At 35.2% G+C, this 26,737-nt stretch overlaps 1 protein-coding gene across 2 annotated transcripts in view; it reads right to left on the bottom strand.

Annotated features, from left to right (window-relative positions):
• The window catches only part of Necab1 (N-terminal EF-hand calcium binding protein 1), a 157,428-nt gene that overhangs the window by 112,510 nt on the left and 18,181 nt on the right, over positions 1 to 26,737 (bottom strand). For both annotated transcript variants that reach the window (XM_003479884.5, XM_063257540.1), the window contains exon 3: positions 8,579 to 8,687. In XM_003479884.5, coding sequence (XP_003479932.3) covers positions 8,579 to 8,687 — 109 coding nt within the window. The remainder of the gene's footprint in view (positions 1 to 8,578; positions 8,688 to 26,737) is intronic.

Here is a 26,737-nt window from a genome sequence, read left to right as displayed (position 1 = left end):
CTAGGTAGTGGTGGTATATATATATGAAAAAGGACAAAATTTGTTGATGCCTTCAATATGGGGGAAAACTATTCAAGAAGTGAGTACCATGTATTTTAAAGATTGATGTTATACTTTTACTCAATTGATTTCATCTATTTGATAGATATTGGTGAGGTTGGAAGAAAACTGCGTTTTCATGAATAAATAATTCACCTAGATTCCTCAAAAGACTTTATTTTTAGCATTAATTGATTTTTACCTCATCATTAACAACTGTATCATGGGTGATAGGAAGAGAGTCCAATTAAGATTGAAAGGTATTTCAAGGGGTAGGGATGTGGCTTGTTGATATAGTGCTTGCTTAGCATGCACAAGACTCTGGGTTCAATTCTTAGCACTAGAAAGGAGGGAGAGAAGGAGAGAGGAAAAGGAAGGGGAGAGAGGGAGTGGGAGGGAGGGAAAGAGAGAGAGATATTTAAAGCTCTTTATTGGAAGGAGTAGATAACAATCAGAAAATAATTCTCTAGATACAATTACAGACATTAAAAATACTGAAAAAGTTTGAAAGCAGAGTCCTTTAATACAAATGATTAAAGGAAACCATAAAACTCTGTGAGTGCCCTGGAGAACAATGGGAAAAATAAGACTAATACAAAGTGATGGAAAGGAGGGTGGTAAAGAGATGAAGTCTAAAAGTAGAAGATGAGTTCCAGATATCAAGGTAGAATGGAGGGAGGGGAAATGTGCAAAGAATGGAAATAATGTCCACAGAAAAAAGCATAACATTTCTACACTGCAGCAACTCCCACACTGTAAAATTCCTAAAATAGATATAAAAAGAGGAGAGATAAAGGCAGCAATTAAAGTAATTACCTCTATACTGTACATCCAAATATATTCTAGTGCTAGAGAGAGTTAGCCCTGTTTTCATCAAGAAAGTAATACCTCAATGTGATTTTTTAAAAACTACCTTTGAAATATTTTGATTTCTGATATGCCAAATAGTTAAAAACATGAAATATTATTGAGATGACAGGGCAATGGAGTCTAAGTTTTGTTTTCCCGGAAGACATGGAAAAATTTCACTCCTATGCATAAACTATCTGAGCAACTCTAGCCAAGTATTCTAATGTTCTGCTCAGATGCTCACCTGTGCCCTGTGAATGAGGAGGAAGCAGAGGAGGAGTGGCTTATTTTGGAAAGAAATGGTGATGTGCCAGTATCCCTTCACTGGACAGCAGGAGTCTCAAAAGTAACTCTCAGAGATTATCATGGGTCTTTTCCCTCTATATTTTTAGCAAAAAATGCTTTAAGAAATTACATGGGTCTCAGTGATTACCGAAGTGAAAATGTATCTAAAATGGGGAATAATGAGGACATCTAGTAGCCAAGTGGAACCAATAATTAGATAGCTGGCAATAATAGAGTAAATCATAAGAGTTTACCACTTCAGGTTAAATTTCTATAGAAATTGAAATAGCCTTTCTCCTGGCTATGTACAAGATTCCAAATGTTAAGTTTTCAAACAATAAAGACAATGCAAGATGTGAGGACTTCCTAGGATATCTATACTAGGGGAGTGATGGTGAAGAAAGACTCAGGAGCAAAGATCTGTGCTAAAAGATGCGCTAATCCTTGAAGCGACCAAGAGCTGCAAGACCACAAGAAACATGGAAGTGGCCTATAAGGATGGCGTGCTCCTGGGGATCAGAGGATGGGAAGTAGAACTTCTGAGAACAGGCAGAATCACATGGTCAGGGAGAGTTGGGGTGTGCAGTGGAAGATTCTAGGACCCTGGACAGCTCAGTGGGCTAAAATGCCTAGTAAAACAAATTGCTCTTCCGGACTTCAGTCTTTTCGATGCAGGTAACTTCAGAGTTTTATGACTGATTCCACACGCAGTAAGAGCAAACCCCTTGTCATCTTGGTGAACAGGATAATCTTTCTCTGAAGTTATGAAATGGTACAGTGAGTCTTTGAGGCTGGGTAAGCAAGTCCTGTTATTATGGGACTTTATCTCGTAATTGTTTCTCTGATAGTCTCCTGTAGGAGAATCGTTTGCCTACTCATAATCTGTTTCCTTTTATTCTGAAATTGCATCGTAGTTCCACTTTACAATATATATTCTAGAAAGTACTGACTTGTTCACTGATATGCATGAGACCAAGGAAGGCTACCACCATTCAAGATTACGAGTTTGCAAGAATTGTTGAGAAGAATGGAGAGAAGTCTGAGAGTTTATCAAGCTGGTGGCAACAATATGAAACCTGAGCTTCTAGTAAACACCTTCACCTCTTGGTGACTGTATCATCCCGAAGGAACAGACAGAATAAAAGGAGAGATGACAGAAAATGGATTCCTAGAGCTGCTCTTTAAATAGTTGGCCTCAGCACACCTGAATCCTACCTCTAGAATTATCTGACACATGCACCACACAGAAATTTCCTTAAGTCAGCTTCATTGATATTTTTGTAATTCACATCAATAAAACCCTTTCTGCTATGGTATCATTACCTTACTGTGACTTCTGCCAAGTAGGCCTAGGAGAAGTTGAGAAAAATCTACCAAAAAGAATGCTATTTTCTTGTGAAGCTTTGTGGTGCCTCCGACTTCATCCATCCCTCATTTGACATATGAATCATTCTGAAAATCATGTCTCTTTTGAAAATAACATATATCTGTAGGTCTTTATCTCCTTATTTAAAAAAAAGCAATAAAACCTGGAGATTAACCCCCTGACCATTTCCAACAGCTAGGTCTTGGCTAGGGCTGTCCAAGTCACAGCACAGACAGAGGAAAGGGTTCTACCTGGACTCTGCTTCCTTTGTTAGTTCCTTATAGCTAGCCAAGGCCTTCTGTAAATACCTGCAGTGACCATCTGCCACAGTTCCTCAGACAAGGCTTCACTGTTAAAACTGAAGCCTGGCATATCCAACCTGGCCACTCCATTTTAGCCTAACCACCCTCTCCTGATTGCTTGCCTGTGAACATTTCAGCCACACCATACTTGTTTAGTTAGCATATGATATTTGTGGCTGACCTTATTCCTTAGGCACTTAAGTCTTGACACTGCTAAGTCTTTAGTTCTAGTAGAAGACAGTACAGGCTGTTAGTTAACAGGGAAGTCTCCCTTGTCTGCTGTCGGCATTGTGATGAACCTTCTAGTGAAAACACCATGCAGACAAGACGGTCTGAGCTTCATGCTAACCTATTTATTTCATGAATGATGATCTTGGCTTCTTTGCCTATAGCTCATAAACTATGTCTATAGAAGCCAAGTGCTGAACAACTCAAGGAAAAACTGGCTTCTTCAGCTAACTTACCAAGGTTTAGTATTTAACTGTCATGAATAAATATGGGATGAGAAACTTTTTCTATTTCAGAAGGAGTAAACCTCTACCACCTGAAACAAATCGTTTGATGTAATTATGGTCCTGTTACGTGGACTTTATCTCATCAATGATGCATGAAAACTGTCTTCAAATATTAGAACAACTTACTGTGCTAGTACCCATATTCTGAATGTCTCTAAGGAGCAGGACTAAGTGAAAGTTAAGAGAAAAACTTCAAGTTAGTGTAAGAAAGAGTTTCTTAAACTATAGGGCTATTATCTTTTTAGTACGTGGTGATATTGCTGTCACTGTGGTGTGCTTCAGCGATTTCAAAGGTGCTGGGTTGAAATTCCAGTGCTCAATACCCCAAAATTATTTTAGACTAGAGTAAAGAACACTGGATCAGAATGCATCAGTTATCTATCCTTAGCTACAGATCCCCATCTGAAAGACCTGGGATGCTTCTTTGTATGTTTACTCTGACCCAGAAGCAAAACCTCCATCTGGTCTACCATGTGGTCTAGCCTGGCAATCTGGAACTCCAGAGTGCAGTATGCTGGGGTAATTGTGTTTAATCTCCAGGGGATCTCTGTCCCTTGCTTCTGCTTTGACAAATACCACAGAGCTTTATGCTAAATTTTATGTTTTTCTCTGACTGATGGAAAACTCAAACAAGCTGGCATTCTGATGAGCAAGTACACTCTCCATAAGCTAGGGAGTTTTTGTTTGACCTAAAGATCTTTTCTCTACTTATTCTTGTTTTTTAATTTGTGTGATGGTCCCAATTTAAGAGCTACCAAACCATAGATTTTATTTTATTTTTATTAGTACTGTTTATGTTTTAAACGTAAATGTTAAGGGTTCTAACTATTTTTTTCTGAATGGCAATTTACAAAACTTAAGGAAAATTTGTGATTAAAAAATCTTTATCAGAGTAGGAAATACTTTCCTTAAGGCTAATTAAATTGACTAATTAAATTACTAAAAAATTAGTAATTTTTCCTGGCAAAAGAAATATTAGGGATAGTTAACCAAGAAAGTGGGTAGTTAACAAGAACTATCTCAAAAACATCTGAGTTTAGTAAAATGGACATGACATCATCTAGGATATTCTGAAGAACTGGCTTGTATTACATCATTTACAGTTTGAGAAAGTTAAAAATTCCAACACTATTTTGTCTGCTAACCAAATGTTATATTTTGACTGTCTCCTCCTTTGCCACGTCACCTATTCCAAGAATCACCTGCAGAAATAAATCAGCTTTTGTTTCACTTTTACCCAATCAACTCTTTGTAGGAAATATTCAAGAACAGATTCCAAATATCCAAACATAATGAAAATAAGCTATCAATTAAAAATACCAATTTTAAAAAGCGATGGTAAGTTGGGCTTGTGATTTCTTCAGATTATTCCTTTTTCACTTATTCCTATTTCCTTAAGGATCTTTTCATTTCTAAAGTCTCACAACTGACTTAAATCTCTGGTCCGCCCAGACAAAGAACATGAGTTCTGGAAAAAAATTCACCGTACTAGGAATCTAATCAAACAAATGGGATGATTCATGGAATTCTTCTTATGATAAGAGTATCCCAAATATTGGGCTCAAACTCATGGTCTTATGGGTCTGATTGTGACTACAACTTACCAGGCAATCTCCTCAATAACATTTGAGATCCCTAGCTTAGTTTAGAAAACAGAGGATAGACATTGGTAATTAGGAAGAAAATGTTCAAATGAGAAGGGAAATGAGGAGGGAGAAGAGAGGAAAGTGGAGATTTTTTAAAATAAAGGAAATCAATAGAAACAAAATTTTGTAAGTGGGGAGGGGAAGAATAATTGAAGGAAGGAGAGAGGAATGAGGAAAAATTAAGATATGTACAGGGTCAAACTCCTATGATGAATGCGATTATTATGTATGTCAAAAATGTGGCAATAAAATCAATTAGAAAAACCTCAAGTACTTTCAACCTTGGTAATATTTGCACACAGACTATCTCTGCATACTCTCAAGTGTGTAAGTTCCTATCAAATGTGCTTGGGTGTGCTTTTCTGAGTGTTTTGTTTGCTTTGTATCCAAAGGAAAAAATAACTGGAAAGACACATGTAACTCCAGATCATAGGAAGTAAAATATATAATGAAGTAAAAAATATAGTGAAGTCTTCTTAAGATAATTTCTTCAATGAAGATATTGAATTTTTAAAGAAAGACCAATAGAATTAGATTTGGGAATTAAGACTGCTACTTATATGTCTCTGAAGAAGGCAGTATATTTTTTGTCAGAATTTTTTTTTAAATTATTATTCTATATTTATAGCTTATTCACCTAAAAGCTATCTGTAAGAAATTACTTCTGAAGACTTATTTGCTAGGTTTTGCAAAATGTCATTTTACAAGGAATTCTGATACTTAAAATACCTTAATTATACTTCAAGATAGATACCAGCTATAATTATACTTCTAAACAATAGTTGCTCTTTGTGATGAAGTATAATATTTTAAAATATTCCTCATGATATGAGAAAAATTTAAGCAGCAAGATATATTTTTAGTATTTTCCTGCTAACTTTCCAAATATTTTCAAAGGAGATAAAGACTTTTCAAATATGACAAATGTGCTTGTAGCAAAAAGCCTGGGGTTGCCTTAGAAGACAGGAATGAACTGAGGTAATACTGCACCATCTTAGAATATACTTTTGCAAATGACAGAACTTCAAATTATCTGTAGAAAAGGCAATATATTAAGCAGATAGTATCTTAACTGATGTCAAGATGAAGTAAAACCAGCAGACATGTAGGGGATGAGAACCAGGCCACAGGGCCTCCTAGAGTGTGATACTCCTGGACTGTGACTCTCACAATCCATCATAAACAGGTAAAAACAGTGAACCTGGTTATTTCCATCCATTCTAACATGAATTGGCTCCTCATGCCAGGATGGACTCCTGATTAAATTACAATATGGCTGGGGATGTTTAGAGGATAAACACAATTTTGAAATGTGTGTAAAACTGAAAGAATAACTGATATGTATAGTACAATCATTAAAATAACTAGATGTTGGATCATACAAAGATAAAAGCTAACACTTGCTTAAATAAAGCTCTGAATTTCTGTGCCAAAGTTTTAATTAATGTATGTAAAAATCAAAGCCTGACGCTGACATTCTTTTGTTAAAAGGGCATTTAAAAGCATATTTTGGAAGTCTTCAACTAATATACTTAAGCTCTAAAGTAAACTGAACACTTATATCAAAGAGCACACGTTGTTGCTAAAGCATGTGAGAGTAATTAGTAATAATAGTTACTGCTTTAGGAGACTGGTTGTAAAAATCATTGTACATACTTCCTTAGGATTTAGTAATCCTAAAGCTTAGTACCCTTAAAGCTATTCCAAACCGACAAATATGTAAACAAAATACCAAAACCAGACCAAATAGATCTATTGAAAACTTTATTTTTCTTAGCATTAGTAAATATGTATTGACAAATTCTCAAGGCACTGAATTCTGAGATAATAACTTTCAGTAAAATTTTAAAATCTAGATAGCACTAAAAATAATCATACTATATATAGTAAAGAGAAAATAATCAGTACGCCTGCTGGAGTATTGGTATCCTAACTTTCAACAGCTGAGCCACAGAGAAGCCTCTGCTCTGTTTTTCCCTCAAGTTTCATCTCTCAGAATGGTACAACATTGCTTCCTTCTATGCATGATTTTACCTGCAGCAGCAATTTAAAGATTCAACTAAAATTATCAGTAGTCTTCTTCCCTGTCCGCTCCTTTAAACCTCGTTTTCAGTGGAACCAAATTGACCCCCAAAGATGCACTTCCAGTTCAAGTCCTTTATTAGTTTTCCAGTACCAACAGGACAAATCCAACACTCCTGTAATCAAGGAGTGCAAATTCTTTCTTGTCCAGCCTTTCTGTGGTTCCTTTACTGACCACATATATCTCCTTCCATTCTGAGTCTTGTAGGTGAGAAAATGCTTGTCACTGCTATCCAGCTAGTGCTTGCAGGCTTTTCTCCTGCTCTCTCTCTAACGACTCTTCACTACTCTTCCCATCCTTCTTTATCTCAGCAGTGACTCAATTTCTATGAAAATTTCATACCAAATAGAGTGAAAATACCTCCCAAAGTGTTCCATACATGCTTCAATCACACTATTTATGAAATGATACCTGGAACTTACTAGGTTGTGAGTCTGTATCTCCACTGAATTACTGGCCAGCTCCCCACTGTAGCATCAGTGCCTACTAGAAACTACACATGCTAGACTCATGGAATAGAATGGAACATCTGATTTTGTTATACATTAGTCCTATTTCCAACAATATACTTAATAAACTATTTCCTAGGAAACTCAAAACTCCAATAAATCCATGAAACGTAGTAACTAATTGTTTTTAAGAATATTCATCTGCTTGAATAAAGTGAATTCAATCATTTAATTTTTCTTAATAGTTTGCCTCAAGAAACTATCTGTTCATAAACTCAGCCCAAGAGTGTGCTGGCTCACTTGCCTGGAACCATCTGTATGCTTTGCCTAACGCAAGGCAAATGATTGTTCCAGGAGTAGACACAAGGATGGCTCTCAAGACATGGCATTTTTTCCTATCAGAATTGTATTTTTACGACGGTCACAAATAATATAATTTGGTTTAATCACCCAAAACAAGGAACACATTTCGGTTTTATATCCTAAAGTCCTCATTATTTTATATTTTAAAGACAGTGAGACTATCAATAGGACCTTCTTTATGAATGTTAATCTAAAAGAGGGATCTAGACAGGTAAAATAAATAAAATAGATAAGTCACTGCATGCATTTACTATTCAGAGAGACTTCTGTGCCCGCATCTCTGAGACAACTATGATCTGGAATTCAGCCTACCTGAGTTATCCAGAGAACTGCTGCAGTTTCCTATTTCAATATTCTAATATAAGAATGGGCTAAGAACAATTTTTAAACAAAGAGAACTGAGTAATAAGGCAAAATTTAGCTTTCATATTAATGATAGAATTATTTATCATCTGTTTTATATCCTATAAAAAAGGGCATAATCCAAAATTACTTCAGGGGAGTTCTCTAAAGATCAGTTTATCAAAACATTTTAATTTTTGAAAACAATGAACATCTCAGGATTAACATAGGTGAGCACTTCAAAATGTATACTATACATCTTTCCTCCTCTTCTTCACAAGTATGTATTCACATTCTCTACACCTCATTTATAGTACAAGTGATTAAAAATTTCCTTACTTAGTATTATGTGTGTCAATAGTATGGAAGAGCTCATGTAATTCTTCACCACTGAGAACACCATCTGCAAAATATGCTTTGAATTCTTCAAAGGATAATTTTCCATCATCTGAAATGATAAGAACAAACAAGAAAACCAAATAATTTCAACTTTGTACACTAGTCTGTCTTGATTTTTAAGACTTAGCACATATGCTTATGGATGTTTCTATACATACACATGCATTCAAGAAAGAAGGACATTTAAAAGTTTTTATTTTTTAAAAACTATTCAATACATCTTTAGGGCACATAGAATGTGGATGTGGGCACTCTAATTAAATATGTCTACAAAACTGGGAATATTTTTGATTGATTTATTTCCATGATAAATACTTAACATTAGGGAAGCTTTTAACTGCCTATATAAAAAGAATTTCCACACAATGAATGAAGAGCCTAACTTAAAGTACATTATTTAGATATTTTGTCTCCATGGTAGTAAGCCCACACAGAACCTGGCAGATTGTAGTATAAATACTACATTTTAATAACTGTATACCAAATAGGTACTTATATGTGACTGTGAGGGCTGTTATTATAATCTGAAACTATATATATTCTCATGTTCTGTAAGCCAGTGAATGGTTTTAAAGCCAAACACATTTTACTTACCGAGAAATACAAAATGAAATGCAGAGAATCTAAAGGTATATATATATATAGGTCTTAGTGTAAGCACTTTACACACATACTTTAGTAAAGTACGCACACGTACTTTAAATGTATGGGAGTTGGACAAAGATTCTTTTCACTTAGGGCTTTAATAAGTCGAGGAACATTTTCATCTGGCTTTGAACAAAAAGCTCTAGATAATCATAGATGGAAAAAACACATCAATAACAGGCACAATATATGAATAAGACATAGAAGCAGCAAATCTAGGGGAATGAATGTATATGAAGGGGGAGGAAAGCATCCATTCCTCCAAGCAACCAGATAGTTCGTCAGTTATCTTGGATTAGCTGTAAAATGACTGTAGGTGATGAAAAGGCTTTCCTTTAAAATGAGGGAACTCAGGTATAAAACTCCTACAATATGCTCCTACACTGTAAGACACAAACTGACAATACTCTACGAAAAACAACCGAATTTGCTTCTGAGTGGGAGAAGGCACGGCTTAATGAGATTAGATTTTCTAGATTCATTTAGATAATTTTTTCTCAAAAGGTAGTTCACAAAGTGCTTGGCGCACTGTTAAAATCCAGATTTATGGGCCCTACATGAAAATCAGCATTTCATAGCAAGCACTAAGACTGGGAAGGCAAGAAATCTGGACTACTAGCAACCTGTGTGAGTCCTCTTACACTATTACTGAGGGACCTAACCAGTGAATCACTTATTTTTTTCAGATAAGGATTTAAAGATTGGAAGTTTTTCAAAAATTCTTATTCATAAAACATACAGATCCTTGAGATTTTATGAACTCTATTTCATTTTACTTTTTACCTTAATAGCCACAATTACATGAATTTTCCAGTTAATGTTTTCTAATAGTTATGCTTGCTCAGTAGACATGGCCAAGAGGAGGTAATAATTGAGATCTGAGCTGAGCATACAATGGATTTTAGACTCCTTCACCTCTGGATCTAACCTATTTCAACCATTCAAAGACCACAGCAAACCAGTAGAAAACAATTTCATCCACTGGGATCATCAATTGTCCAATTATGCTTCTGTTTTTAAAGGAGCTATGTCAGTTTTATGTCGCATATCACTACTTTGAAATTTAGCCCCATACAGTCTACTGTATAGTCTGTATTAGATGTAGGTCAGTGCTTCTATAAGCATTTCCTTATGTTGAAGACAAATATATTGCCAGGTGGGAAAAGTGGACCTAAATCAGATCTAGGTACATGTCAAAGACAGACAAGGAAAAAATTAATCTACTCTTTAAAAAAAAAAAAAAGAAGAAGAAGAAAGAAAAACAGAAAGCAATGTACTATTTTCAACTCAGTGTTGTTTTAATTTGCACTTCTCGAATGATCAGTGTTGTTGGACATTTTTCATATTTATTTGTCATTTATATTTCTTCATCTGAGAAGGGTATATTCATCTTGGATGTCCAGTTTGGTTTGAATCTTTGAATTTGGAGTAGCCAGATTTTTTTTCAATGCTTTGTATGTTCTAGATAGAAGTCCTTCATCTGAGAGACAATTGGCTAAAATTTTTCAGCTCTGAGTTATCTTTTTACTTCATTGGTTATTTATTTTGCTCTGCAAAAACTTTTTAATAAGATGTGATCCCATTTGTGGATTCTTTCAAGTTATTTTCCATGCAGTCTGAGTTTTGTTCATGAAGTCTGTGCCAACACGTAGGTCTTCAAGATTTCTACCTACCTTCTGTCACAATATATGTAGTGTTTCTGTTTTAATATTTAGATCCTTGATCCTTTAGTTTAGTGCATGGTGATAAACATGGGTCTAGTTTTAGTCCTTGGCATGTAGACAGCCAGCTTTTCCAGCACCATTTATTAAAAAGTTTATCTTTTTTCCCCAGAGAACATATTTTACCCCCTTTGTCAAAGATAAGGTGGCAGAGTGTGCAGTGGTGCCTGTAATTTCTAATCTGTTCCACTGATTCTGAGGTCTGATTTTTTTGCAAATACTATGCCGATTTTATCACAGTAGCTTTGTAGTATAATTTCAACTCAGGGATTGTGATGTCTCCTGTCTTTCCACTGTTGCCCAGGATTGCCTTTGCTATTCTAGGTCTCTTCTGGCTCTAGATGAACTTTAGGAGTGTTTTCTCTAGTTCTGCGAGGTATGCTAATAGTATTTTGACCAGGATTGCATTAAATTTGCATAATAATTTTGGGAGCATGGCCATTTTCACTATGTTGGTTCTGCCTATCTATGAGCAAGGGATATCTTCATTTTTTGATGTCCTCTTTGATTTCTTTTTTCAGAGTACTGTAATTTTCAATATACAGATCCTTTACTTCCTTAGTTAGATTAATTACTAAGTATTTCATTTTTGTTGGATACAATTTTGAAGGGTGTAGTTTCCTAATTTCTCTCTCCGTGCATTTGTTGTTTGTGTACAGCAATGCTTTTTGTTTTTACATCCAGCTATGCTACTGAATTTGGTTATTAATTCTAGAGGTGTTTTGGTGGAGTTTTTGGGATCTTCTTTCCAGAGTTATCAGATCATGTGCAAATAATGATAATTTAACTTCTTTCATTTTTACTCTTATTCCTTCTATTTCTCTCTCTTGTCTACTTGCTCTGGATAATGGTTCCAAAACTATATTGAATAGGAGTGGTGATAATGGACACCCTTGTCTTGTTCCTGATTGTAGAGTGAAAGCTTTTATTTTTTGTCCATTTAGTATAATGTTAGCTGTTTGGGTTGTAAGAGACTGCTTTTTATCAGACTGAGATAAAAATCATCTGTTCCAATTTTCTGTAGGGTTTTTAATAAATGAGTGTTGGACACTGTCAAACCTTTTTTTGCATCTGTTGAGATGATCATGTGATGTTTGTCTTCGGCTCTGTTCATACGGTATATTACACTTATTGATTTGCATGTGTTGAACCATCTCTGCATTCCTGGGATGAATCTCACTTGGTCGTGGTGTTTAATTTTCTGGATGATTTGCTGCATTCTGCTGACTAGTATTTTATTGAGGATTTTTGCATCTATGTTCATAAGGGAAATTGGCTTATAGTTCTCTTTTTTGGTTGAGTCTTTCTCTGGTTTTTGTAACAGGGTAATATTTTCCTCCATGAATGAGCTAGGGCATATTGCTTGTCTTACAATTTTAATGAGTTTAAGGAGTACTGGCATTAATTTTTCTCTAAATTTTTTTTTATTTAAGAGGAAAAAGAGAAAAACACAAAACAAAACAAAGCGGTGTAAGGGTACACGTAATACAGAACTACAAAAAAAACATAACAGTAAGGAATCACCTGTTAATAGATTACATATTATCATCTTGAAAATAGTTGCTCAAATCACAGTATCAAAGAATACAAGGTGGACATTCAAACAGGGAGACTGCAAACAGCTGTGTTCAATGATCCAAAAACATTGATATAGTCAGCTATTTAACACCCCTAAACACACTTGCTGTTATATCCGTTAGAGCTCTTTTTCTTTTTTACAACAAAATTTACACATTTTGGATTTTAGTACTCCTTAGTGCTTATTACTTTTTGGGGGGGGAGAGAATACAGTCAAATATGGCAAAACAGAGCTGTCAGTCAAAACCAAGGATAGACATAGCACATGGTGTAGAACAGAGTACAAGGTTATCAACAATGGTTATCAACGTTGTCTCTTGTTTCCTTAAAAAGAATTGTCTATCTCATTAGATATTATAAAGTTGGACAAAACAGTAGAGAACAAGACCAATAAAACTTAGGCATTGTAAACATTACAGGACTTCCAAAGAAGACAATAGTCAAACCAGAATGGGCATCTTAGTGAATCTTATTGCCTTCAAAGTAGTTGCCTAGATCCTCAAACTTGATACTATCATACAGAATGGAACAGAGTCTAATCAGTCAAAACAAGATCGTGGGAGTATTACAGGACTTCAAAACAAGTTAATAGAAAATCGAAAAGAGTTACTATTTATATATCCTAATTTTTTAAATTTTTTCTTTAATTAAGACAAACATAAGAAATGACTAAATAATTTTTTTTAAAAGAATAAGGGGGATTTTTCTCTAAATTGTTTTGTAGAATTCAGTAATGAATCCATCAGGATCTGGGCTTTTCTTTGTTGTTAAGTTTTTAATTACATTTTAAATTTCATTGATTGATACTCAGTTACTCAGAATTTTTATATCTTCTTGATTCAGGTTTGGTGACTTGTACATATCTAGAAATCTGTCCATTTGTTATGTGCTTTCAATCCTATGAGAATAAAGATTTTTGAAGTAGGTATAGATGATTCTCTGGATTGCCAAAAGATCTGTGATGATTTCATCCTGTTTATTCCTTATTGTATGAGTTTGAGTCTTTCCTCTTTTTTTGATAAGGTTGGCTAAGGGTTTATCAATGTTATTTTATTTTATTGTTTCAAAGAACCAACTCTTTGATTCATTCTTTCTATTGTTTTCTTAGTCTCAATTGCATTAACTTCTGCTCTGATCTTTATAATTTCTTTCCTTCTGTGGGTTTTGGAATTGTTTTGCTCTTGTTTTTCTAGAAGCTTGAGGTACAACATTAGGTTTATTTGTGCTTGTTATGTTTTCCTGGTGTGAGAATTCACTGCTACAAATTTCACTCTTAGGATTGCTTTCATTGTGTTCCACAGGTTCTGGTAGATTGTACTTGAATTTTTAATTATAGATATTGCTTAATTTCTTCTTTAATTTCATTTGTGTCCCACTGGTTATTTAGGAGGATATAATATAATTTGCATATGTTTATGGAGCTTTTGTGATTTCTTTTTCCATTAACTTAAAATTTAATTGCACTTGTCAAATAATATAGATAGGATAACTTCAACTCCTTTGCATTTACTTAAGCATTTTCTGTGGGACAGTATATGGTCTATTTTAGAGAACACTCCATGTGCAGCTGAGAAAAATGGATATTCTGATGATATTTGATGGAACATTCCATACACATAAACTAAGTCCATTCGTTCACAGGTTTGGTCCAGTGCTGATATTTCTTTGCTAATGTTTTGTCTAGTTGATCTACCAGTTAGTGACAAGGGGTATTAAGGTTCCCCACTGCAACTGTGTTATTGTGTATTTGATTTTTTATATATGTTAATATTTGTTTTATATAGTTGGGTGCTCCCTTATTTGGTGCATACATATTTATTTTGTTGTTATCTCCCTCTCTTGAAGTTTTCTCTAACAAGAATGCAGTAAGTCTCTTTATCTCTTTTGGTCATTCTTGGTTTGAAGTTTACATTGTCTGTAAACAGAATAGTTACCCCTGTTTTTTTCCAGGTTCCTGTGCCATGGAGTATTGTTTTCATCATTTGATTATCAGTCTATGAATTTCTTTTTCAGTTAAATATGTTCTTTTTATACAGCATATTGTTGCATTTTGTTTCCTGATCCATATTGCCAGACTGTTACTTTTGATTGGTGAATTGAGGCCATTTACATTGATGCTTATAACCGATATGTAGTTATTTTACTAGATTAACTTTTTCATGTTATTTTACTGTTGTTGGTTTTCTACCCACCCCTGCCATTTAACTGCTTTCCATGCCTGGTGATTTCTTTCCTTCCTTGTTCTTGGAATTGTATGAGTTTTTAAATCTCTTTGTAGACCATCTTTCAGTATCCTTTGTCATGTTGGTTTGCTGGTCATGAATCTCTTCAGTTTTTTTTTTATAGAAGAATTTTATTTCTCCATTAATTTTGAAAGATAGATTTGCAGGGTACATCAATCAGGGTTGGAAGCTGTTTTCTTTCAGGACTTGAAGTACTTTATTCTAAGCTCTTCTTCATTTGAGGGTTTTAACTGAGAAGTCTGTTTTGATTCTGATGGATTTTCCTTTGTAGGTGATTGATTTTTTTCTCTAGCAGCCTTTAACATTCTGTTATTGTACTGAGCTCCTGGGATCTTAATTATTATGTCTGGATACAGATTTATTGTGGTTATGGCTAACTGGAATTCTACATGCCTCACTTACCTGCATGTCAGATTCTTTTGCAGTGCTTGGGAAATTTTCTGCTATTACTTCTGCAAATAGTTATTTTTTATGTTATCTGTTTTGATTCCTACTTTTTTAAATCAATACCAGTTATGCTTATTATTTGTCTTGGCATTATCTTGCACCTGTTCAATTGTTATTTTCTGATGTTTTTTTGGTTATTTTTAAGAGATCTTTCCTTTCATGATAGCTACCCACAATCCTGTCTTCAAGGTCTAAAAGTCTGTCTTGAATTTTGTTCAAGCAGTTTCATCAACTTTCAGCAGAATTTTTAATTTCCTGGATATCTGTTTGAATCCATTTCATTCATTTCTTTCCTACATTGCTCATTTATGATTTATATCCTCTTCCTATCATCATCTACTTTTTAAATCTATCTCTATTCTAGATTTGCTGAGCAATTCCTTTATAAATGTGGCCATTTCTTTTTTTACCTGACAGATTATTTATAATGTGATTTCTGCTATGGCATCATGTGTTTGTTTCTTTACTTCAAATGCTATCATTTCAGAAATGTTGCATGCATGTCTTCTACTTTCCTCTGTGTTGTTGTCTCCTGGACTTTTTTTGTGTGTGTGTGCTTGAGTCTGAGGCTGCATTTGTTTATGCATCTTGTCATTTTCTAGTCCAAATTTTTTATTTTGTTTTCTGTGTTGATCCTTATACATTTTTGTAGGAGATAGTTTTATTACTAGCATCAAGGCCTCTCTAGGAAAAGCTTGCTCTTCAAGAATTTCCTCTGTATGTGGGAGTTTCTTGGTTTGTCTTTGTCCCAAGATCTTAACTTTCTAATTAATTAGCAGTGAAATGTCAGTTCAGTCCCCAGTCCTTTGGTGCTGGGTTGTAGTGAAGTTAATACCCCAGAACTTCCCAGTATGTTACAGACGTGAGAACAACTGATTAAAACAGATATGACATCCTAACTAAAGTAGCATTAGTACCAATAACGATAGCATCAAGCATAATTTAGAAACTGACAAACTGTGGTAACTATTAATTTTATATCTTTACAGGAGCAAAATCTAATTACATGATAAAAGTGATCACAAATTGGGAGTTTGTATGCAAAGTGTTCCCCCTTGGGAACATGGTTTTACCCTGTGATGGGGAAATTTAAGAAAAATAATGGATAAAGCAAAGATAACTGAAAAGAAAGTAGATGCCAGGCTGGAGGACAAAGGATGATTATGCAAGCTGTGGGAAGCTGGACAAAAAGGCAGAAGAGAAAGAATGAAGGGGTAAGCAAGGGATGAAGTGAACTTATTCTCTGGGTTTGGGGGATGGGATTAGTTTTTTGTGGCTAGAGTTCACCCCAGCCATTATAAAAGAGAAGAAAAAACAAAGAAAAAAGAAATGAAAAAAGACAAAGTGAGTGAGAGAGAAAGGGAAGCTCCATCCACCCGCTTCTATGTGTCTTTGTTTTCAAGCAAAATGCTAGTTCACCTAACTTTCCTCCCATTAGCTCACATTTTTACCATTGCTTCTGACAGTTTCACACCACTAGTCCTGTCTGTCCATCCTGTGGACCTGGATGGGGTCCTACTGTGTAGCTGATGCTTCTGCCCATCTCTGTTCACTCAGATCCTAGCAGTGGGTAATGGAGGAGCTGTCTCTGGGCCTTCCCATGCTGTTTGCCTGAATCCTAGCAATCACTGCCACTCTTTTAAATCAGCAATGGCAAAGAATAACTTTTGAATGGTTCTGAACTAAATCCTTAATATTAATTGAAAGAGAAAAATATCCATTTGTAGTATGACTCTATTAATAAATCAATTATGAATTTTTATTAAGATATTCTATTTCAACTTCAATTTTTCTGCTGATATTCTTTTTTAAAAATAGAACAGTTCAGTAAAACCTTAGTTTATATAAGCTTGACTCACCAAACCTTTCGGAGTCTAAATTTCTAGGATGCTGAATATTAACTTTTAACACCAATGGGCACAGATTTTTCCATGTGTTCTATTAGAACTGCATGCTATGTCTAAATTTACCCTGAGCATGGTTACTCCCTTCTGCTTCACTTTTAAATTATTCTGGCCTTATATTCCAAATTCTATTAACTTTTGTGATAGAGGAAATAGTGTTATTGGTAAAAAAAAAAAAAACAGTTTTAAAACAAAGAAAATTTGTGTTTTGAACCAGAATTTGCCACTTATTACCAGTTGAACATTTTTATCTATTATTCCATAAAATGTTTATCAAGATTCTACTACATGGAAAACACTGTTTTGTACTAAGAATACTGACATATATCTCTTACAGATGTAGTAAATGGGCAGCCAAGTGCAATATGATAAGGGCAGTCCTAGGAGACTGCCCTTGACTAATGGTCAACTTGAGGGGGAGCACCCAGCTAACTGAGTCAGCATGGCTTAAGTGTAGAAGACCCCCCTAAGGATTGTTGCCAATGACATAAAGGGGGAGGGGAAGATTACATGTCACTGATTTTCTTGGAGAAGCTTGCTGGTTTTCCTGATAGGCTCTTGGGTGCCCTCTTTGGTAGAGGAACTGAAGTCCTTACCATCACCAGGGATGGCTGCTGTTCTCTGGCAGGGGACTCTTGTCTTTGCCTTGAGCGTTGCTTCTTGGCTTCAGTGCAGATAGCTCAGCCTTCTGCCAGCACAGCTTTCTATCTTCCACCACAGGCTATTGGGCCTTCCCAATGCAAATCCTTGATATGAACTTGCGTAACACATTGCTATAGGCACTAGATCTCCAGCTGGACTCGTGGAGGACATGGCCACGGGCTTTAGGCCTTTGGCTAGACTCGTGTGGGACATGGTTATGGAATTAGGGCCTCGGTTGGACTCTTGGGTCTCTAGTACACAAACAGGTCTCTTGCACTCTTCTGCATTTGATTTTTTTGAGTGAGTGTTATAAAATAACCCTATAAGTTATGTGTCCTATATTAAATCTATTCCTTTGCATCCCTGACTACAAAAGAAATCAATGATGATATTACATTAGACTTAGAAAAGGAAACAACTCAAATATAAGGGCACAGGAAAGGCCTCCCAAGAAGACAACACTTCTGCTGTACTATAAATGAAAAACAAAGGTTAGTAAAAAGAAGATAATTAAACAGAAAGAGCATTCCAGGAAAAGGAAAAAAAAAACAAAGAATATTTACTTGGAGGGAAGGAGAAGCCAGAATCAAATACAGAGTGGTAAGACCATGAGATGCCATAAAAATCATTGCAAAGAGTTTGGAATTTACCCCAAGAGCACTCAAGAGTCACTGCTGTAGTTTAGAGAGCTCTCAGGAGTTGCAGGAAGTAGAATGAATGCAGAGGCAGAGTCAAGAAAGACCTGTTGAGAACAACCGGACAGGGGGAAGGAAAAAAATGAAGAAAGGAAAAGATTACACATATGTTGGTAAGCATATATAAATGTATGTATCAATATGTATGTTAAACAGATAACTATACTACAAATCTAAGTTCATCAAAAAAAAAAAAAAAAAAAAACAACAGTGCTGTCACTGTGTGACCGATCACTTTTGTGTCTAGATTTTGTAACCTAAACAACTTCTATGTCAGCAATATGTAATACATTAACTAGTGTTAATTCACTACTTTATTTTGAAATCCTGTATAATTTCTATCCTTTTTGCTTTGCTTTTTTAAAAAAATAAAAATAAATTTAAAAAACAGAAAAGACCTGTCAAGAAGACAGTTCAGAATGCCAAGAAAAATCAAAAATTGTAGGAACTGTAGTAGTGACAATAAAAACAAAGAGAGGCAAATTTTTAATTTTTTAAAGAAGCAGAGTCTACACAAACTGGTGATGGATTAGTGACGGGTGAGGGTAGCAACAAGCAAACGGTGATGCTTATTTTCTAGGATGTAGTGAAAGATGAGTGGTCTATGGTCATTCACCATCAAAGAGAACAATGGGCAAAAAGTATGGGAGGAAATTAAAATTGATCATCTGCATATGGTAAAATTAGAAGTGCCTGTTAAATAAGGAGAAGTGTCTAGCAGACAAAGATTATATGGCTCCAGAAAGGCTGAGGAAAGGTAGGAGCTTGAGATGTATGTGTGGGGAATTACGAGCACGTTGTAACTGGGGTCCAAGAAGCAAGGGACTTCCCCCCAGGGAGAAAGCCAGTGATGAGGAAGAAAGGCCCAGAACAGACTCTTGAAATGCCACTAAATTCTTTCCTAAGTGCTTGACTATTATAAGGACTAAGTGAAAGGTTCTATATTAAACAGTTATAATAGTACCTAGCTCTCAGTTAAGAGTTCAACAATTGTAGATAACGGATTTAAAAAGTCAGTCTTGTTAAGTGAAAATCATACATGTGTTTTTAACGTCTACTTCTTAGTCTTTATTAACCACATGCAGAAAATAGGTATTTCATGTTTGTTTAATGATAGAAGTTCTAATTTATTTTCTATGTAATCAAACTTTGCTCAATTTGAAACTGGTGCTCCTTTTATAGTAAGGCTCTTTAAACACTCAATTAATGTGTCTTTTAAGTTGCATCTACAAATATACCAACAACAAGAGATCTGACCTCAGGGTTACTCATTCCCCATGGGAATAATACTCCAGCATTCATGAGCATTTAAAATTACTACTCTTTCAAAATACTAGTTTAACTTATACATTACTTTAACATTCCTGAGAATTTGAAATACTGTAGTTTATCCAGATCAAAATATCAAAACATGACCTCATTACTAATAATAGCAGAAGCCCTAACACCTAACACCTGGCAAGCACTGTTGAGCTTTATACCAAAAGAACAGGGTATGCTTTGTACATATATGCATATTTGTAAAAATGAAAAAGGCAACTTTATTTCTAAAATGAAATGAAGTTGTAAATTCATGAAAATTATGATTAATATCCATAATTTATTATATTTAGTAAATAAACCACTTCCTAGTAAATGCTTACATCACTTTGTACAAGAAATTGAAGTCTCTGTACATCTTCTTCTTTATCAGTAAATGAAAAGTCTTTCTTGTTCTGACCTAATGTTTATATATTTATCCTACAATATCTAAATAAAAATAAAAATAAAACAGAACATCTTCCAGTTTCAGCTCCAATATATAAAGATGTTAGACATTATCATTCCTGTCCTCAAGGCAACAGAAATTTGAACAAACTGAAATTCAGTGACATTTCATAGGCCCAGTAGAGAAGTGGGGTCACTCCCCAAATCTGGACAGAGAGGTGAAACCGGAGAATGACAGCCAGCACCTGCTTATCTGGAGCAGAAGTCACTAGAGCCAGAAACTGAGAGAAACTTTGATGAATGTCTGGAGGCTGAGTTGATTAGGGTGAGAGTGAGATAATCTTGAGGTTTCATCCTTTAGTGGGTTTACCTCCAGGAATCCTACCAGTTCTCACAGTTAGAAGGCAAGAAAGATCCCTCTGTGTCTGGCAAACAAGGAGAAAATAATCATCGAACAGAAACTAGGCATTCTGTACAGCAAAGTCATATTCCTCAGCGGCAAAGACTCTATCCAAGCCATGGGCCACCAAGTGTCAGGCCATGTTGGCCTCCTCAATTCTCAACAGCCTTCTTTTCTCAATTAAGGGTGGATAGAGCTAAGAAACACTTGTAAGGGTGATAGCCTGAGGACACAGGCTCAATAACGACCAAGGCTGAACCATAAGCCTACAGAAACTCTGGTATGGTTTGTGTCGGGGTGTCCTGCCAAGCCTCATGCAATCCTGGGGGCAGCTGAATCTAGAACTTGTGATTAGTTCATTGTCCAGCACTGGGATTGGTGGTGTTGTTAGTGCTGCACCCCACCCCTCAGGGACAGGTAGCTGGTGAACAATGTAAGGGAGGGAAGGAGGTATGCTTTCTCATTTTTGCCTTTTTCACTCTTGTTGCTTGTGGCTGCCATGAACAGCTGCCCTTTAGCCAAGCTGCCCTGCCTTAGAGCCAGCTTAATATGGACTGAAACTTCCAAAAGCTAAATAAACCTTTCCTTCCTTCATTTTGTGTGTCAGGTGTTTTGTCTGAGTGATGAGAAAAAAGTATCCAAGAAAATCTCTTACCACCACAGCAGCAGGGCTCCACGAATGAAAGAACTGCCAGATGCAGCTCTTTTGAGAACTAGGGAAGCTCAAAGTCAACAGAGGAAGCAAAAGAAAAAATGCGAAACCTTTGGCACCTCTAGCCAGAACAAATATTAAGCACAAAAATAACACCAAGTAAAACCAACAGAAATCCTCACACTAGAGGTCTTTAAATTTTAGTTCCTATTTCCTGAAGCATCATGTCTGGCTTCCAAAACAAAAATTTATAAAGCATGTTAAACTACAAGGAAAAAGCACAATCCATGGAGAAGACAAACATAAGACTCAGATATGACTCAGATATTTGAATTATCAAACAAGTAATTTAAAATAAGATTAAGGTGTTAATACAAAAAGCAGAAAATATTCAAGAAATGACACGCAATGGAAGCAGACTAGTGAAAACAACTTTTAAAAACTGACAGGAAACAAACTGGAGATCCAGGGAGCCCAGAGAATATCAAGAGGAATAATGATTTCACCTCGCACTATCCCAGACCCCTAAAAACAAAAGCACCTTCAAACCTGGGTGTTTCAGATTCAAACTGCAGAATACCAAAATCAATGAGTTTAGAAGTTTAGAAGTTTAGAAGTAGAAGAAAACCATAATAACAGCCAACATCTTATCAATAGAGCACTGAGAATAAGAATTGTAGTAGAACACTTGTCAATCACCATGCAGACATTAAACTTGCAAATAAAAGTGTTTTAAAAAGTGACTATGCTATAGAATCCTATATCCAGGAAAATTATCCTTCAAAAGTCCTGGTGAAATAAAGAGGTTCTCAGACAAACAAAGCAGGAGAATTTCATTGCCAACATAATTGCTTTGCAAGAAACAAAAAAAGTTCTTTAAGCAGAAGTAATGGATGTAAGTAAGAAACTCGGAGTCACACAAAGCAAAGAGTGTTAGAAAAGAACAAATGACAGTAGAATAAAATGTTTCTTTCTCATTATCAATTAATACAAGAGATAACTGCATAAGTAATAATATGAACAATGTGATTGTAGAATATCAGAAAGATAAATTATAGTACCTCTATTTCATAAGGAACAATAGAAAAACTGGTAATACACTATAATCAGGAACCTATCTGCTTATGAAGAGGTGTAGTATTATTTTAAGATAGATTTATATTACTTAAAATGTATACTGTACATTTAGAATACTTATAAATATATATCACATAGTTTTTCAAAAAGAAATTTCACATACAGTAATTGGTTTACTAAAAAAAAGAAAGCCCTAGGTTAAGTCTCCAGTACTGAAAAAAAGGAGATTAAATAGTTACATAAAATATTGATTAAAACCAGAAAAGGTAGGAAAAGTGGGGCAGAAGAATGAGGAACAAGCACAATGAATAGAAAATGACTACTAATGAGAGAGGTAGATATTAATACACTATCAATAATCACTTTAAATGTAGAAATTAAAAGATAGAGATTGTCGGGATGAACTATGAAGACAGATCCAGTTCATGCTGTCTACAGGAAACCCACTTTAAATATAAGAGACTCAGCTGAAACCTAAAGGGATAGAGAAAGATACACCATAATATCCTAATCAAAATAAAGCTGGAGTAAATATGTCAAGTTTAGAAAAAGTAGACTTCAAAATATTAAAACTTATTAAAGATGAGGGAAGGTATTGCTTAACAAGACTCAGTTCTCCAGTAAGACAGCAATCCTAAGCTTATGTGCATGTAATAAGAGTTTCAAAGTACAGAGGCAAATGCTCATAGAACTAAAAAAAGAAAGAGATAAATCCATATTGTAGTTGTGTTAGTACAGCAGGCCAAGTTCATACTATTGCTACAGTACAAAACTGTGATATGGAGCTATGGAAAGAATGGATGAAGTTTAATGTGTATGTATTGCAAACTAAAAGAACACACTGAAAAGGAGGCATATTTTATGATAGATATTTTAAGATACTTGGAAAAGTCAAATTTAGAAAGACAGCAGAAATAGTGGTTTCCAGGAGTTCAGGCAGATTGGAATAAAGGTTGAATAAGACAAGCACAGAAGAATTTTTTTTAAGATGAGGAAACATTTTGTCTGACACAGTATGATGCACATATGAATTAGCATTTGACCCTTGAACTTCACCAGAAAGGATGTATTGCACAATGAAGTTAGATATATAAACATGCTTTAAAAATCATTTAAGGACTAGTGGACCTCTAGGATGGAATGCAGAAATAATTTTTATGCTAGTGATTTTGGGAGTGAGAGGAATCTATACACTAAAGGCATAAGAAGTTGCACAGGAGCACTCTACTATAGTTGGTAAAGTTATTTTCCATGAGGAGTAAGTTAAGCATTCTGATACTGCTGAACATGTAGACTGGAAATGAACAGTTGTGTAAATGGGAAAGTGATACTAGGATCCAGGTTTCTTACTGTTGGAGTAACAGTATACAGATAAAGGGAGAAGGCTGGAATGACTTATATGGGTTAATCTGAATTTTAGGATGAACTCATGCTTAGTTTAGTTCAGGTGCATATAAGGACACAGAGAATTTGTATAGATATGTACATATGCATGGGTTAATATACACATAGGCAGTTCCTTGCTTCATTAGCTGAGAGGCTTAAGAGCAACAGTGATGCCCCAGTAACAATATGCACACCTACCATACAGACATTAGATTTTAATAACATTCTACAGTGAAAATGACTGGAGCTCTTTGGAGAAATAGCCTAACTTAGACTATGTTAGAGATTTTAAAAGATGATATTGAAGTCATCTGGCAGAATCAGAAAGTTAGGATGCATTCAAATGTTTCCCTCCCTAAATTATTGCTATGTATCAAAAGCAATCAGGAGTTAATTAAAGGTGGTCTCACTGAGTGGGATCAAGGAAAAATGAAATACAGTAGAACTGAGTTATAATTCAGTGCATGTAATGAATATCCATGTGTCCTTAATAAGTCAATATTGAATAATTCAGTAAATGAGAGAGCAGTCCCCTATGAAAGGATGTGAAATAATGGATGCAGCTAGTGAGCTTTCAAGGAGGGGTGTGTGCTGTACACAGCGAGCATCTTCCAAGGGAAGTATGGAAAAAGGGACAAGGGCGGACTTCACTGTGGAGCAACTTGGCAAACGCTGTCTCAGCCAGGTGATCAAAGTCAGCAGCAGTGTCATAAGTCATGCTGATAAGAAGCTCTTGAAACGATGTGTTAGCACTTTACCTCTGTGATCTTCACTGCTCTACTCAAAAGAAGGACATTAGACAAATACCAATTGAGGGATACTCTACAAAATATTGGACGTAGTGCTCCTCAAAACCATCGATATTATGAAAAACAGGACAGTCTGTGAAATTATTTCAACCAAGAGGATTCTAAGGAGGCATAATAACTAAATTGTAATGTGATATCCTGGATAGAACAGTACCAGAAAAAGAATATAAGGTAAAAATTAAGGAAATCTGCATAAAGTATTACCTGGGGTAAATATAATGTATCAAAGCTGGGCGTGATGGTACACATGTGTGATCTCAGCACTCTTGAGGAGGAAGCTGAGTGCAAGTCTTAGCCCAGCCTGATGGCTTAGTGACTCTGTTATAAAATATTATTTTTTAAAAAATAGCTCAGTGCCAATGCCCGGGGTTCAATCCTCATCACTGTGCAAAAAAAAAAAAAAAAAAAAAAAAGGTATCAACATTGATTCATGAACTATAATGGATTTTTGCAGCACAGCAATGTAGTACATTAATACAGTGATAAGGAATTCAGGGTGTCAAGTATTATATTCGGGAATAGTCTGTGGCATCCTATCTTCGCAATTAAAAAATATGTTGACCTAATATGCTGAAAAGAATTTTTGCTCTAAATTTCATTGTCTGTAGTCATCAGAGTAGTTTTGTAATAGTTATATCTTTTTGTTTTCCTCAGGAGGAGAAGAAAACTGAAACACAGCAAAGTTGAGCGATTCATATGAGATTCCTGAAAGCCCATCTCCTGGAAGTTGGTCATTAAAACTGCCCTCAATTCAAAACCTATCACATGCTCGAACGTCAAGCAAAAAATTGAACAACTCAGCCAAATGCTTGGCTCTTTATCGACTTGCTGCTAAATATTTAAATACTTTATCAGGAATCTTATTTGTTATATCAAAATATTTCATCACTTGGAGTCGTGCTGGGAATAAAAAACAATACTTATCCCCATATCCCCATCTTACAGGGATAGAATATATTAGTTATCATGGCTATAGAGAATATGCTTCTAATTTACTGAAAGAAAAAATATACATTTAATGTCATTTCTATGGGAAATTAACATTTTATGTGAGACTAGAAAAAAAGCAGCAGGAACAATAAAAACCCTTTCCGGTTACTCAGATTTTAATAGGATGACAGATAAAATATTTGTGAGATAAACATTTAGTTATCTGTAGAAAATGTAGATTCAAAATTAGCAAAATATACATCCTTCTTATGTAGACAAATTTCACTAGTAAATGAAAATGAAATATTTTATTACATTAGCAATAGAAAAAGGACTGCAGCCCATAATTGATCATTTTCCTTTCTCCTCCTCCACATCTTCATTCCCAATGGATAGTCACTGTTTTCTCAACTAGTCTAACCTAAAAAACAAAAACAAAAACAAAAAAACACATGTCGTATTTGCCTGGTCAATATCTATTCTTCTATTCTCTTTTCTTGGGGTAAAAACAATGATTTCTAACTTAGGAGATCGATTGACCTTTAATTCAAAATATTTTACTGGCAGTTTTATGTATCCTGCTCTACTCTAGGAATGTGTATAATCCAAGCCCAGAAAATCAGTTCATGTTTCAATATCTTGGGGATTTTTAAAAAAAATTATTGGGAAAGAAAAATTCTCCCTTTACTATTGAACTGGTGACATGTACTCCAGGAGTCATCCTTCCATTCCTGATCGAAAGCTTACCTGAGAGGAAAACCAAGCAGAAGAAACCAAAACTGAGATACAGAGCTGGGAAAGCGACAAGGAAAGAGAACATGACTTCTGAACATCTAGATAGAGCTACGCCAAAACTGTACCAATGCCCAGTATTTCAACGATGATAGCCAACAGTTTCCTAAGTATAGAAAATTGGGTTTAATCCAAATTGGGTTTTGGTCAATTAAAAGGATTTGGTCATGCTTAGCTATATTTCTCTTCCTTTTTTTTTTTTCTGGTTACTGAATTTGTATTCATTGTCAGAGATTTAGTTAAGGACAAAAATTTCCTAAGCCTTCCTATGTCACCCTAGCCTTTTTTCTCTGACCTCTTATATGTACTTGCTCTCTATTTGGCTTAGTGATGCTTCTTGAATTGTGGAGGATATTATTATACAATTATCTCTGTGTTTAAGATTCATTTATTAATATGACTCAGTTTAGAGGACACTATTGTCCAATGCCCTGTGTGACCTCAGATCCCTAAGAGTTTACAGTTTATGAA

Source organism: Cavia porcellus, unplaced genomic scaffold (genome assembly GCF_034190915.1).
Source record: "Cavia porcellus strain 051 isolate PalLab524CR breed Dunkin Hartley unplaced genomic scaffold, mCavPor4.1 scaffold_10, whole genome shotgun sequence".
NCBI lineage: Eukaryota > Metazoa > Chordata > Mammalia > Rodentia > Caviidae > Cavia > Cavia porcellus.
This window is presented reverse-complemented; position numbering and strand designations above follow the sequence as displayed.